This window comes from Fulmarus glacialis, unplaced genomic scaffold (genome assembly GCF_000690835.1).
Source record: "Fulmarus glacialis isolate BGI_N327 unplaced genomic scaffold, ASM69083v1 scaffold11717, whole genome shotgun sequence".
Taxonomy (NCBI): domain Eukaryota; kingdom Metazoa; phylum Chordata; class Aves; order Procellariiformes; family Procellariidae; genus Fulmarus; species Fulmarus glacialis.
Genome location: NW_009223843.1, coordinates 47614 through 62598, shown reverse-complemented (window position 1 = coordinate 62598; position 14985 = coordinate 47614). Strand labels below are relative to the sequence as shown.

General features: G+C 40.1%; 1 protein-coding gene across 3 annotated transcripts in view; it reads left to right on the top strand.

Moving 5' to 3' along the window:
• Window positions 1-14985, top strand: part of ABCB11 (ATP-binding cassette, sub-family B (MDR/TAP), member 11) — a 44646-nt gene that overhangs the window by 2102 nt on the left and 27559 nt on the right. The window contains exons 2-10 of one of the 3 annotated variants that reach the window (XM_009581945.1): window positions 3036-3057; window positions 4489-4536; window positions 4632-4680; window positions 6633-6874; window positions 8549-8636; window positions 9504-9637; window positions 11484-11655; window positions 13419-13543; window positions 14303-14477. In XM_009581945.1, the coding sequence (XP_009580240.1) occupies window positions 3036-3057; window positions 4489-4536; window positions 4632-4680; window positions 6633-6874; window positions 8549-8636; window positions 9504-9637; window positions 11484-11655; window positions 13419-13543; window positions 14303-14477 (1055 nt within the window). Of the gene's footprint in view, window positions 1-1607; window positions 1626-3035; window positions 3058-4488; window positions 4537-4631; window positions 4681-6632; window positions 6875-8548; window positions 8637-9503; window positions 9638-11483; window positions 11656-13418; window positions 13544-14302; window positions 14478-14985 lie in introns of all 3 variants that reach the window. The other 2 variants (XM_009581946.1, XM_009581947.1) reach the window with 2 other exon arrangements.

Below are 14985 nucleotides of genomic sequence, written 5' to 3'. Positions count from 1 at the left end.
GAATTATTCTCCGAATAGCTTGAACGTGTTCTTAAAATCAAAGCTGGTGTGCTAGATTCTGCAGCTGATTTTAAAGTCTGCAACACAGCAGCAGCAACTTCAGCTCCATGACTGTGAAAGAAACCAATGTGAATGTTTTCTGAAAGTCTGCTCTCTCCCCAGTATATTGCTACCCCAGCACACTGCTCTGCATCCTGCTGGAATGAGCAGCCATTTGCGTGCTGAAGCAATAGAGATCTCCCCACTTCCCTCCCCTGCTGTGTTTTGTTTTGTTTTTAAAACTTCTCACTTAGGCTGCTAACTAAAGGCAGTTTCAATGCATAGAGCATTTGTGGGCTCTAATATTGGTGGAGAGAGTGGAGGAATGACTAGAAAAAGGAGTGAATAGGTAAAGGGGTATGTCCTTCTACTTCTGGGACAGAAAACTGTTCGTCTCTTCCAGCCACTTACTTAGAACTCCCAGGTTGCCCAGATTTATCTAGCTGGTTTGGGAGGGTTGTTTTTTGTCTGCTAATTTGTCTTAATGTACTTGTCGCTTTTACTTGTTATGGGATTTTGGCAAAAGACTTTCCATTCGGACCAAAGTATTCCTCTTTTCACAGTTGGGGTTTTTTTGGCCTATCAAGTAAGTTTGCCTCTGGTTTCTCAGTTTCCTTGGAATTGCACTGTGTTTTCTGCTTATTGTAGTGAGCAGTTTGTCAAACTGCTAGAGCACCTTTCCCAAAGCAAACGTCATTGCTTTAAAACCTTACTGGCATTCTGCTGATTGATGTCTTCTGCTCTGTAATCTCCAGTGAGGTTTGTTTCAATAACCATCTTTTGGACATATTAGTAAGAATTAGACCTCTCTGGATCAACCCTTGAACACCACATCTGTAGGTGTAGTTAAGAGCCAGCTTTAGTTGGGAGCCTTTTGAGTACAATTTTTCATCACTTGAATCAAATATCAGATTTCTTCAGGCTTAACTTTTACTGTGTTCTCACAATACTAGTAAAAATCCGAATTCTTGGCAATGTTCTTCAGCTTTTCCTTGATTCTGTGCTTTTTACAAATTGTAAAATTTCTTTCTTAAATGCCTTAATTCCTCCTTCAAAATTTTTTGAGCATTCAAAGATTACTATAGCTTTTTTCTTTAGGGTTAATAAATTCTTTCCTCTTCCCTACATTCTTTTCTTTTCTATAAAAATCATGTTCTGTCCTCCTTCTACTTTTTCAATTGTAGCAATGTGAACTGTTACTCATCTGTTTCGTTCTTTCAAATGAAGCATAGGTAACATCATTCCAAATTCTCCTCCTGCTTAAAAACTGCTGGCCCTCAAGAGCTGGCCCGCAGTTCCTCGCACTGTTGAACAGCATTGATATACTCTTGTTTCCCTCTTCAAGTTAATAGATTAGGGTTTCTTCACCTTTGGCAAATGCTTATTTTTCTCTCTAAATTGATATGATTCAGAAAGCTATTTCACCAGACTCTTTTGTTTAGCCCATTTGCCTCCCAGTAGCCAATTCCTTCATTTTTTGCAAAACGCTTTGCACTGCCAGCCTGCAGAGGAAGCTTTCTCTAAACCTTAACTTTTCCGATAAACCCTGGAGAATCTTCTAGGAACAGTTTCAAATCACTACAGCTGTTTCCAGCTGCCAAACTTGAAAAAACTGCAAACAGATGTTTGTTTTTCCTTCACAACCGGCTCTTTTCTAACACTGAATGATTCTTTGTAGTAATAATTTTACAAATTAGAACCTTCCTGGAAAATGTCTGGGATTCTTGGGATACACATATGTCCGTATTAAAAGAATCTTTTCTTTTTACCATTCCCAAGTAACAAACAGCAGAATAAAACCAATAGAGTCATTGTTAGCTAAAGCCAAAAAAAGTTACCTTATTAACCCCAAAAAAGAGATGTAATCAGCTGTTCCTTCAGTCCCAGACTCAGGCTGCTTCCATCTAACATTGTTGCCTTGGGAAATGCAAAACCCTGGAGATAGTGGAAAAGCCTTCTTCCCTTGGGTAGGAAAACGATGGAGGCAAAATTTGTGGTTGCAGTGACTTCTTTGCACCCTCTGTGAATTGTGATGCAAATTTCCTCTGTGTTTGCTCCGTAACAGAGGCTTGTGCATGCTCAGTGTTGTGTCACTAAATGTGAAGAAAGGAAGGCACTGCTTGAAAAGCATACCATGGTTCTCAGCCTGAACCTGCTGCCAAGTGCGTCATAAACAAGCAAGGTGCATACGCCCAGTGCCCTTAGATTATCCAAACTGTGCTGTATACATAAAACTAGCTCTTTATTCATTGTCATCTCAAGTGATGTACAGCAAATATTTTCTATATCCCTTATGATGACTTCTTTGGGGCCCCTGCCAACACAAACTGTGCTTTAGGTATGACGTCTTTTGAAAGGGATCTAAATCCAGACCTGTTCTGGGGACTAAGGAGTTGCTGAACAGCATAATTGTATCTTGTAGTATAATTTCATTTCTCTAAGCTATAGTTCCTCAGAGAGTATCCCAAGAATAGACATCAGTGTGACAAGTTCATCTTACCCTCCAGGAGCACAGCTGCCCCTCTTCCACAGGATTTACAGTCTTTAAGTTGTTGGAAGGCAAGAGTGAAGAGCTACCGCTCCTCCTTTCAGGGAGCATGCATGGACTGCCAGTAGAGTAGTATTCCTCAGTGAGACAGTGTCCAAGAGAACTAGTTGAATACTAGCAAACAGTTTGCAATGAAAGCGAGTTGACTTTTGGCAAATGTCCTGAATAATGTATTTAGTGAAAACCATTTTGTCATCTGGGAGATTGAAAACTTGAGACAACTACTTCAAGAGAAAGCAGGCATAAATTGATAGAAACTTACCAAGGAATTTTTGGACCTATGTCAGTTCATGTCCCTGGCTAGATCTATCAGTGGGAATGAGATGCTTATAACTCAGGAATAATCAGGTCCCATGGGGTTCTAGGGTTTATGTTTCACATGTCTACAGAAGATGATGTACTTTAACAATAATTATTAACTAGGCTATGCATTTATTTTCCCTAACAGGTAACAGCTTCAAGAAGTCAGAGTAAGTCATGTACACAAACGGAACAATCAATATTTCTAGGAATATTCAAAGAAGTTAATGTCATCGGATCAAATTGATGCGTTTAAAGAATATATGGTATTTAATGAAAAGCTGTTCTCTAGGAGTTGAACTGCCTTATTTGATACAACTGACACAGGTAGACCAAAACAGTCCTAGAAACCTTTAAAAACATAGAGTAATGGCAGCAAAATACGGTCTTTCTTCTGAAAATGTTTTTGATACTCAAATTTATCTTTCTTCAGTGCTTTTAGTTTGAGAAATGAGTTTTCAGGAATTTTAATCAATCTTGATTAACTTCTCTTAACGCTTAACTGTGAGACTTTAAAATAAAAGAAATTAACTCACTTCATTTGAGCTCAGATATTAAGATTTAAACACAGAATTCTAGATAGTTAAAAGCTGAAATGATTTGGAGACCTTGACCTTCAGCTATAATGTGAGATTTGAATGGGGTTAAGAGCTTCCCTCTTCCTAGCTCTTGAGACAATTCTGTAGCAGACTGGACGTCCTAATGGGTGCTGTAATTTGTGCCAGCTCTTTCTGACACAGTGTACACAGTCTGAGAATTACTCCTAGAATGAGGAAGCGAGAGCATCTCTTAATTTTTGTCTTTGTCAGGTTGCCCATCTCAGAGAGCACCAGCCCAGTATTCAAGATCTACCATGGTTCTTGCACATATCTTGAAACCCAAGTTCTGTTGGACTTTCACATGTAACACACATATGGTCCTATCTACTACACACATGAAGCTTCCTTCAGGCTTTCTAGGATCTGGTTTCTGAAAACTGTTCATGACAAATATACCTTGAATTCATTTGTTTCCTTAAAAAAAAAAAATCCAGATTGAAAATCCCTACTCATTCATCACTGAACGTACACAGCTGATGATTACTTGGTATAGTATGGATCCCATCCATAATGGTGCAACTAGTCCTTTAGATTTTAACTGATCATACAGAATAGCAAAACATAATGTAAGCACTAAAAAAACCTGTATGGTAGGGTGAGAGAACCTACTGCCGCTATGGACATAAGAACCTACAGGCAATATGAGAGGGAATCGGAACAGGACTTTTTTCTGTCTTAAAGAAAGGACTAGCCAACAATTTGGATGGTAGGTTTTTCTCTAACTGATCTCAAAGAACCCACAATCCACATTATAGGATATTACAGTGTTTTGAGGAGCTGCTTGTGAAACAAAGCATAAACCCCCAGATCATTTTAACCTAACCTCCATTCTAGTCCCTGTCTAAAATGTAAAAGAACCATCAAATCACTGGTTCCAAAGAAATCTGAAAGGAACAACTTGTCTCTTAAAGTTCTGGGCAAAATGTCTCAGATAAAATGTAATTTCTGAGAAGTAACCAAGAGAATAAAGAAATTAATGTAAAATCTTATCCTTTTTGCTAGGAATTCCTATACATACGAAGAACCTTTTATAGAGAAGAAAAGTGAAGAGTGAGTTAAGTTCAATTCTGTGTACTATCTTTGCATATAGAACAAAATATGTACTAAAATACAAGTTTATGATTTTATGTTTTCTGTTCTTGAAGGTTGTCTGAAAAGAAAGAAAATGGGATTCGTGTTGGCTTCTTTCAGCTGGTAATGAAAGCAATGGCTATAAATATTTTATGTGTATTGTGCTGCAGAATAAGTGACAATAATCTATATGGTTGTTTTGGGGAATAGCTGTGACTAAGCCAAACTTTTAAGGATTAAACCATTTGGCATGAAATCCTGCCATTGAAGTCAATGGGAATTTAATAGAACCCTTTGTCATTTTGTCAGCTTGGTATCCATTATCGATATTGGTGTCATAATTGTCTGTTAAACACATTCTATTAAACCTACAGGTAGATAAGGGGAAAAGAGTTAAGATGCACAGCAGGGATCTAGATGACCTTGATTCATTCTTATTTCTGCCAAAAATTTGCTGTGTGATATTTGGCAGATAATTTAGCTCCCTTGTAATTGCTCCATGGGTATTAGAAGATTTTGTAACTATAGAAACTTGGGAATGCAGAATACTGTATGGTATGTTTAGCCTTTGATGGGTCTTGGAATCCCATAGGGTGCATATAAATTTTAAAATTAATGTAGTAGAGAGAAGTCCAACCCAGCAGCATGCAGCTAAAAGGTTTCATTACTTCTGGTTTGCATGTAATCTAGGCAATTAGCCTGTAATGTGTCCAGACTAATATGGTCCTGACTGTAGTACTGGGCTAGTCCAGTTACATCCATGTGGCTTATACTCTACCTGGCTAAGTATCTCAACTCTCGGGTGGAGAGAACAGTCTGTCCACACAGAGGGCTATGTCTGTCAAGCAGCGGGGTTTGAATTCTGTAGCCTGTTTTGCACAGATGTTTAGATCCTAAAGTGCAATTGGTAAACACAGTATGTTTGCATCAGATATGCAGAGAGATTAGATATCACATATCTGTGTATTTTCTGTGTGGCTTTTTTTTTTTTAATCAAGGGAATTCCTAGACTTCTTATGAGCAAGGTTTGCAAAACAGTGGTAGTGCTACAGTTTTCTTCTGACATTTTTTTGTAGAAAGACCTTTTATTTATTTCTCTTTTATGTGAACTGATTTGTTTTTCCCTTTATCTTGCCTCTGCCCTAATGTCCCTTTTCCATATGTGCTCCAAATTCCCACCCTTTCTTCTCTTAAACACATTATAGCACCTACAGAACCTGGACAGGTTCTTCGGCAGGCTATGATTCCTCTTTACACACCTATTTCAAAATATATAGCATTTGATACTGCTATTCTATATGGACAGTTTGATCTATATATTTACGCATGACTTCAACCTGAGAACCAAACTTCACACAATCACGACAAGGGTAACTTAAGTCGCTGTATCTTAGCTGAGTCACCAGCTGCATGTGAGCATGCTCTTGGCCCATGACAAATGTAAGGTAATAGGACTTAGCTCAATCCTTTTTTTACTGCATACTATGTCATATTTCTATACGTTTCTCCCAGATTAAGAGCCAATGCACAATTTCCTGGCTCAGCCAACACGTTTTAGAATATTAACTATGAGAACTTGCTCTGTGACATTTAGTTGGCTTTCTACCACAGCACCCCAGACTTTTGAGAAATTGGCTAACTCTATTCAGAGGCTCTGCATAATGCCCTAAGGCTTCTTCCTCCCTTTCCTCTCCCTCCATCCCCACAGGAAATCTGTAAAGCAGACTATATATATGAATTATAATTACTGTTTTTAATCTTTTAGCTAGTTTCTGAAATAATGATAATGTGGAATGATATTGAGCTATTAATGTTATATGATAATACATTCATTCACATGGTCAGATTCTGCTGTCAACTAAAAGGGAGCTCATAGTAATTTATGAGGCTGTAATCACAGGTGCAATTAGATTAGATCGGAGAGAGAGATTTGTCTTCTTTCTGTATTGAAGATAATTCTGAAATTTAAAAAGAATGATTTTGTATCTGATCCACCTGATTAATGATTTATCAGTATACAACCAGCATGAAGACTGCCTCTCAGCAGAGACCATATTTTTTTCCTGTCTCTTTAGTTTCGATTTTCTTCATCTATGGAAATTTTAATGATGGCTTTTGGTAGTTTCTGTGCTATTGTTCATGGAGCAGCCCAGCCAGCTGTGTTGCTTGTGTTTGGTGCAATGGCAGACACATTTATTGAATATGACATTGAAATGCAAGAGCTTAAAGACCCAGGCAAGACATGTGTAAATAACACCATAGTGTGGATTAATGGTACTATCCATCAGAATGAAAAGAACGCCACAATAAGATGTGGGTAAGTAGTAGATGTATTTGTTTCTTTTCCTTTGTAATTATGGCTTGTCAGAGAATGAATTGCTGGTGAAGGTCCAGTTCAGCCTTTAAACCTTACATTTTCTATCCATAAGGCAGAAAAGGGGCATGGTTCTTGTTACAGAGTCCTGTTTCTGAGCTGGAGATATTACCTGGAGGGAGAGAAGTTCAGCTTGGGTCTTGGTCTTTCAGCTATAGATGTCAGCAAGGATATTCTTTGATGATGATTGTTCTGATAACAGATGTATCTGCTACACAGCTGAGTTCATTAATCTGTTTTCTTTGATGACACTGTAAGTAATAATGACTTCTGGTCATTTTGGTTAGGACTTAGGTACCTATAGGTGCCTGCTGACTTCCGAGCAAGTTAGCTAAACTTTATTCATTGAAGAGAAATGAGTGTTTCTAGGATGCCATTCATCTTAGCTTATGGGAGATGTCTAAGGCACGTCAGATGAACTGCCCTGTAAGAGTGCCAGTTTCTTTCCATTAACTACAATAAATGGGGTCTAGATGATTCATTCAGACACAGATATCTGTCAAAGCCAAATTTGAACCTGTATCCTTTCCTAAAGCTCATTTTTCAGTGCATCATTCCAAGAGTTTTCTAATCTCTGAGTGACATTTAATTAGCTATTTAATTGGAATTAAAAGTTACTTGTCTAAAGGTCTCTGAAATTCAGAGCACATGGGGAGTGATTCACATTCCTAGATGTAGGTGACTGGGGCCAAATTACTTGCGCCAGGCTGTCCAAGCCTGCCCCCCGAGATGGGGCTGGCAGGTAGCATACAGGATTTGCTATAGACCTCTGTTCCTCTGAAGCAGGATCCACCAGGCAGGATAAATTAAGACATTAAAAATGGTACTGGATGTCTGTGTCAGGCACCTGAGTTGTTTCCATGACTGTTTTTTGCAAGAGATGAGGTCAGGTGCATAGTGTTCCCTTTTGGCTTAAAATTTCAGTGTACCAAATTCTGGGTAAACAGAATAAAATTTGCTATCTGCAGGATTAAATGTTAGACAACTTTTTTAAAAAGTGTCTAAAAGCATAACCGGTAATGACCTGAAATGCCTATTTCAAAGTAATCTAAATGCAATAGCAGCAACTCAATGCCCTTCACTGATATTAGGAGTAATTTAATACTCCTACTTGAGCTAAAAGAAATGATCATTTCAGATTAGCAAGCTTATGGTACAAAGTAATACTTGAATTGACTTTAGCAGCCCTCATTTCTCTCTGTAAAACACTTTTTAAATCTGAGTGTTACTAGTTGGTATAATGGCACAAACCAAGCTAATTCAATATCTAATGAAAACTTGTTGGGCAGCTCTTCCCTGAAACACCTTCTCACCTGTGCTGTTTTGGAGCATGCGGTCTGGTGGGGTTTCTCAGAGGCTGCAGGGCTGCTGCAGGACGGCAGAGCACTTCCTGATACCTGCCAGCGCCCTACCCCTACCAGTGCAACAGGCAGAGCAAGCAAACCAGCCACTGCTAGCGATACCCTCAGTATTGGGAAACAATGCCTCTGTTACCAAAACAAGCTGACTTGCCAGCTGACATGACTCTAACTTGAAGAAACACCTGATTAGAAATCTGTGAGAAACTTGAAACAGAATTGCTAACTCTTTTTTTTTTTGCTTTTTTCTTTTTTCCAGGTTACTGGACATTGAACAAGAAATGACCAAGTTTGCAGGTTACTATGCAGGAATTGGTTGTGCCATACTTGTGTTAGGATACCTCCAAGTCAGTATTTTGTTCCCTATTTTGATTTCAAAGTTTAAATCACTAAATAATTAAGTTTATAATAATTATGTTCCCTTTAACTGCTTAGTCAGCTGCCCATTTGAGCAGAGCAGACACTTTCAGTTCCTATTCTATTGGCTGAAATAGGTTAGCTCTGGCAATTTGAGACCTCCTTGGATTTGTGCATGCATATCTTTGTACGCGGGTATGTTTTACCCAGGGAGATGACTGCATGCTCCTTTCACACCACAAGAAATACTTGTTCAAGTGTGGTTACTATGGAATCCACATGCCATCCCAAAATAAGAGCTGAAGGGCATGCAAATTCCCAGCAGGCATCTCAACTGCATCGAGCCCTGTGTTTCTATTATAGAGATATTACAGAGTAATACTAGTGTAAAACTAGTGTCAGAAAAGAATCACACCCTACATATTCTGTAGTAATGGTTCAATCCGTCTGACTGAGATGATCCACAAGCTTGGATGATTCCTGCATAATCTGCTAAAGGGTCCACTGCTTTTGAAGCTTTTCATAATCGCAAAAATCACTTGTCATTCTCCTTCCTGAAAACTATCCCAGAGTTTTGCATGTAACAGCACAAGTAATTTAATTTGTGTCTCCTCTCAGCCTATCAGAACTGAGACAAATGCTTAATTCAGAGGCTTTATAAAATTCTTGGATTATTTAAAGATCACGGGCATAAAACAACTATCGTGTCTGTGTAGTTAGAATGTATTTTACCTGAATAGTAAGTTTATCAATAGCCAAATTGCTCTTTCCCATTTTAGCCAAATTGCTTTTTCCCATTTGTTGGGAGTAGAAAGACTTTTTACTGCAATTTATCAGCCACTTTATGCTCTTCCCAGATCTGCTTTTGGGTTATGGCTGCAGCTCGTCAGATACAGAAAATCAGGAAAGCTTATTTCAGGAAAGTAATGCGAATGGATATAGGCTGGTTTGACTGTACATCTGTAGGAGAGCTGAACACCCGAATTTCTGAGTAAGTAATCTAGAAAAAACATATGCTACAGAGAACATTTTGCACTTCCTTCCAAACACAACAGAGTGCCAATAACCAGGCATTTGACAAACACTTTCTAATATAAAATACAGCTATGTTCCTGGGGGCAGGGACCGGGCTGATTATCTCCTCCATCTTTGAACTGAGTGCCATAACTGTTAAGCCGTCATTATTTCCCTTTCGTGTCTTGTCTGTTAGTAAATGTGGTGGTTTTTTCTGGGTTTTGGGGTGGGGGTTTTTTTTGCCAGCTTGTCCTATCCTTCCCTTCTCCTGTGCCCAGTCCTTTCAGAGTGATCTATAATTTGGCTGCCCGTGCACACTCCTCTGAGGCTGGAGATGTGGGTTTGAACCCTCTCTCACTTCCCAGAAAAGAAAATTACATTAGGGGCACACTTTGGTTTTGTTGGCTTTTAAAAGAAAAGAGTGAGCCTCGCTTAATCTTCTGCTAAAGAAGGTACAAGCACCTACCTTTAGAAAGGGACCCAAGGGAGACGGAGAAACCTTCTTATCCTGGATAAACATTTAGCCCTAAGAAAAGCAGAGTTTAAGGCGTTCTCCTTTTCTTAGTTGTTCCTGTTTACAGGCTGAAGGCAGCTGCAAGGTGAATATGCCGACTCTAGATGGCTCCCTGTTCTCAGTCGTGCCTGCATAATAGTAGTCACATTTGCAGATTTTTCTGTAGTAGAAGGGGATTTTATTTGCCTTTACTCACTGCCCAGTGGTATCTACGTCTTTCTGTGGTGTTCTTTTTGTGAAGAATAAATGCCAAGTGTAAGTTGCTGTGAAGAATTTCTCTGGCAAAAAATGGGAACTGAGCATGTATTTGTCTAATAAATAACACTTAGTTCCCTGGTTTTTCGAACAACATTGTCCTGCGCCGACAAAAAGCTTCCTGACTGCAAAAAACATTCTCCAGAAGAAATATAAACATGTTCTTCAACTCAACTCTCTTAAATTTTTCAACAGAGGACAATAATTTCACTTGATATATCAATGAGCTAACAACTTTGCACTTTAAACCTCAGCGCCACTTGCTCCTATTTATTTCATGAGTTCCCAGTTCTTCTAATCTCAGGGGTGAGGTAGTAGCCAAGAGTGGCAGAAGTATAATGACTGTTTTGCTTTAAGGCATTTTTTCTGTGTTGGTAATGCATAAGAGAGAACAAATGAACTCTGCAGCTGTGTAGGGGTCAAATGATGTTAACCGCTGCACCACTGTCCCCCACATGATAGAACTGTCATGTTTTCCCACTGCCTCCAGTGATAAAGTAGGCCTCCTCAGTTTTCCCACTCTCCCTCTCATTTAGAGAACAAACTACCTGATAGGGTGGAAAGAGGAACCGGGAGGTGGTGGAAGGTGGAACTAGAGGAGAGTTACAGCCCTACTCCCTTTTCCTGCCCCCTCGGCAAGGCGGTATTCTCAGTACCCCACGATGGGAGGAATACCGTATGAGCTACACTGTTTTTCCATTATCAGATAGCTGCATCCAGCTGGCATGTCTCTGCCCCATCCTTTGAATCAGCTGAGGCACAGTAGTAAGAACCAGCTAGTGAATGAGTCTGCTGGCAGGACGACTTTTCCTGGGAAAAGACAATATCTTCGTTGCGGTATTCATGCATAAAAGTCTTCTGCCATTGCAAAAGCACCAGGTTTTCTCACTGTAGCCCAGGGTCTTTGGAAGGGGTGATGGTGGAAAGAATAGGGGTGAGGAAGGGCCCTCTCCAAGGGAAAGCCACTAACCCAAATGTGGCCAAGACCTGCAACACAAATGAAATATATGCTCACCAATCTTCTGTTGGTTTTTGTTGTTTTTTTTTTTTCCAGTGATGTTAACAAAATTAATGAGGCTATTGCTGACCAAGCAGCAATCTTTATCCAGCGCTTAACCACGTTTGTGTGTGGATTCCTACTGGGATTTGTCAGTGGCTGGAAACTGACCTTGGTTATCATTGCCGTCAGTCCTCTGCTTGGGGTTGGAGCGGCTGTCTATGGCTTGGTAAGTGAATTGTGAGAGGTTTGTGTTGAGGTATGATGAGCAGGGAAGGTCATGCCATAGAGCAAGGAGGCTTGGTGGAAGAGAAGGCTATTACACCCCTTTAAAGTCAGGAGAGGCCGATTATGGTCACAGCAGCATCAGGGATGGGGGAGTGGGGAGGTGGGCTTTGCTCCTACTTTGCTTATTTTGATTCCCAGAATAATATATCCTGCTTCTAAGACGGGAGTGTAAGCATACCTTCTGTTGGGTCCTGTGGATGGATATTATGGTTGCTGAGATCAGAACCTGGCCTACACCTTCTCTCTGTTACTACACACCTGGTTCAGATGGTTACTAGACATGGGGCTTGATTTTTCTATGTAGATTAGGAGCTTTTAGAGATGATCAAGTTTCGGAGCTGTAAAATAGTTGAAAACAACTGCTTAAACTTACCTTAAGCTGTCCCTGCTCCTGGCAGCTGCTGCGTCCTCTCCTAGTTCTTCCTGTTCTGTCCTCCATCCGCTCCCTATAAACTCCCTGTCACTGTGCAGAGGAACAACAATGAAGAGGGAAATTGCAGGATCCTCTGCCCTCTCACCTCCTTTCCCACACCCAGCAGGGCTGGGCAGTTCCTGCTCCTCCTCTGCACTCTCTCACACTCTGCTCTTTTGTTGAGTTCAGCCCTTTGGCTATCTCTCTTCCACATCAGGAACAGCTTGCTATCATTTTGCTATGAAACCTCTAATGTAACTCTGACTAATTTCTTGTCTTCCTGCTCTCCTTGTGCTGACTGCAAGTAGATGACATGAGTAATGACTCAGTGTGAAGTGGGAGAGCAGAATCATGGCAGGGAATGAAATAAACTCCAAAATGCCTCTTTCCTTCATTTGCAATTTTTTTCTGAACTCATTCCCCTTTAATTTTCCCTCTTGCCCTTCTTATTTTCTGTCCCCATCTCTTTCCTTTCACATAACCACTGTTAAGTGTTTCCTCCTTATTAGCCTTTCCAGCCCAAGTCTTTGTTTTCTACCATAAAGAAAACAGACCCAAGGTCAATCTAGCCTGGTTTCCTGTCTCCAAAAGAGGCTAATAGGTGCCTGGGGTAGGGTATTTGAAGAGAGAAAGCAAATAATGACACTTTACAATTTCTAGTGATATGTCATTCCCAAGCCAATGTGTTATCTTTGTGTAGAATTGTACATGACTACATTTTCTTCCATTAATTTGAGCATTTTTTTGAGCCTAAGTAAGCTTTTGGCATCCAGTGTGCTCTGGGCTGCTGTGGACCTGTTTGCTGTCAGCCCAAGAAACAAAGTACAGTGGTGGGCAACATCTGTTTCCATCCTCCCCCATCAGTACTATTATCTCTTCTTCTTGAAGCTGGGCTCTGTGGCTAAGGGGCTGCTCTTGCTGCTTAAGCTCTCCCTTCCTCCCACCATGCACAAACCCTCAGTCTGCAGTCTGCTTAAGCCCAGTTAGCAGCAGAGACAGGGAAGGAGGGAAAGTAGGTGTTGTCAGCTGCTCTTTCTAGCTACCTGGAGCAGAGCTGTTGGACAAGGGGATAACTGTTCTGCAAAACATATGCTGCAGAGGTATATGCCCTAATACTAGAAGACAGAAGTCTTCGAGTGTGCAGTGTGCCTAATAAAAGCCTGCTCAAAGCGGAGGAGGTGACCTCATGCACAGCAGACAGCACAGTGTGACAGCCAGCACTGCTTACCTGCTTACTGTCCATGTCTGCACCTACAGTTCAGGTGTAATCAGCACTTCTTATGCTTTTGTAGGGTGTGGCAAAACTAACAGGCCGAGAATTAAAAGCTTATGCAAAAGCTGGAGCTGTGGCTGATGAAGTGCTCTCATCCATCAGAACAGTGGCTGCTTTTGGTGGGGAGAAGAAAGAAGTTGAAAGGTTTGTTTGGACAAATTGTAAGGTCCTCGATTTCTTTTTCCTGTAGCAATGTAATGCTGTAATGCACTTCAGAGTCATGGCAATTAGTCTCTATATTCTACAACAATGACCATCTGTTAGTTTTGAGAATTATATGCATGTATGTTACAGAAATTTAGGTTTCAAATAACATTACATACGCAAAACCAGTTTCATAATTCAATCAATCAGTGAAATGAAACATCAGCAATACTATCTTCAAGTCATTCCCACTTGTAGGAACGTACTGTCAAATTTTCCCCTAAACATTCTCTGATATGTCACTTTTGCAGCACATCTGAAAACTCTGGGTACTTTCAAGCTAAGTAAGACAACTAATGCCAGTAAGACATAATGATTTGATGATATTAAGCTGCAAATTTCTCTTAAATTCGTTTAAAACATAACATGGCTGTAGGACATGCTCTGAAGCGTTGGCCAAATTCTCAAATCCTGTGTCACTGTGCTAAAACCCCAGACCCTGTGGCAAGGTATCTGCAGTGAGTGTGGCTTTTCTTGTGCTTATTACACTAGAACATAAAAGGATTTCAGGATCTGGGACCATTGCTGGTTTCAGCAGTGGTCTCTCAGTTCAGAGTGAGAGGTATCAACCTTATGTGGACCCTCTGTTAACTGTAGCACAGCTAGTCATTGAAGACGCCTCATTTTGTTGGTCTTTGCTCATTTGGAATTTTCCATCAAATTCATTTCATCCCCTTTTATTTTTGTCTCTTTCTACAGATATGATAAGAATCTGGTGTTTGCTCAGCACTGGGGAATTCGAAAAGGAATAATAATGGGATTATTCACTGGTTACATGTGGCTTATAATTTTCCTGTGTTATGCATTAGCCTTTTGGTATGGCTCTAAACTTGTCCTTGAAGAAGAAGAGTATTCACCTGGCACTCTTCTGCAGGTATCCATTTTAGCTTGATGCAACTTTTTGGACTCTTTCTTAAAACATTAATTCTGGAACACGTTTGTAATGTTCTGGTATCTGGTGGCTCAGTGGTAACAAACACTATATGTGTCTTTTAAAGATCATTACTCAGTATTTGTATGAAAGTATATGACACAATTGGATAAGATTAAAAAAAAAAATCCATGCTTATTTTAAAGATTTGAAATGCTGCCTACTGCGATTGGAATAATGCTTTCGTTTGAGAGCCTGCCACACAACTGGCAGAGGCCTGAAACTAGCTTTCCCATTTTGTGGGTCAGCGTGTGGCTTCTGGGATATTGGCTTCTCTGAAAAACTTACTTGGTGATGAAAAACCCCATTGCGGTAGAGAGAAACCTGACCAAAATAAGTTTTATCAAATCTAACCTCTCTCTCATGAACAGTTTCTGTTCCTTTGAATCACCATTTTGTGTTGCTAATTGCCCACCCAGCTCTGCAGATGACAAAGAACATGTAAACATAT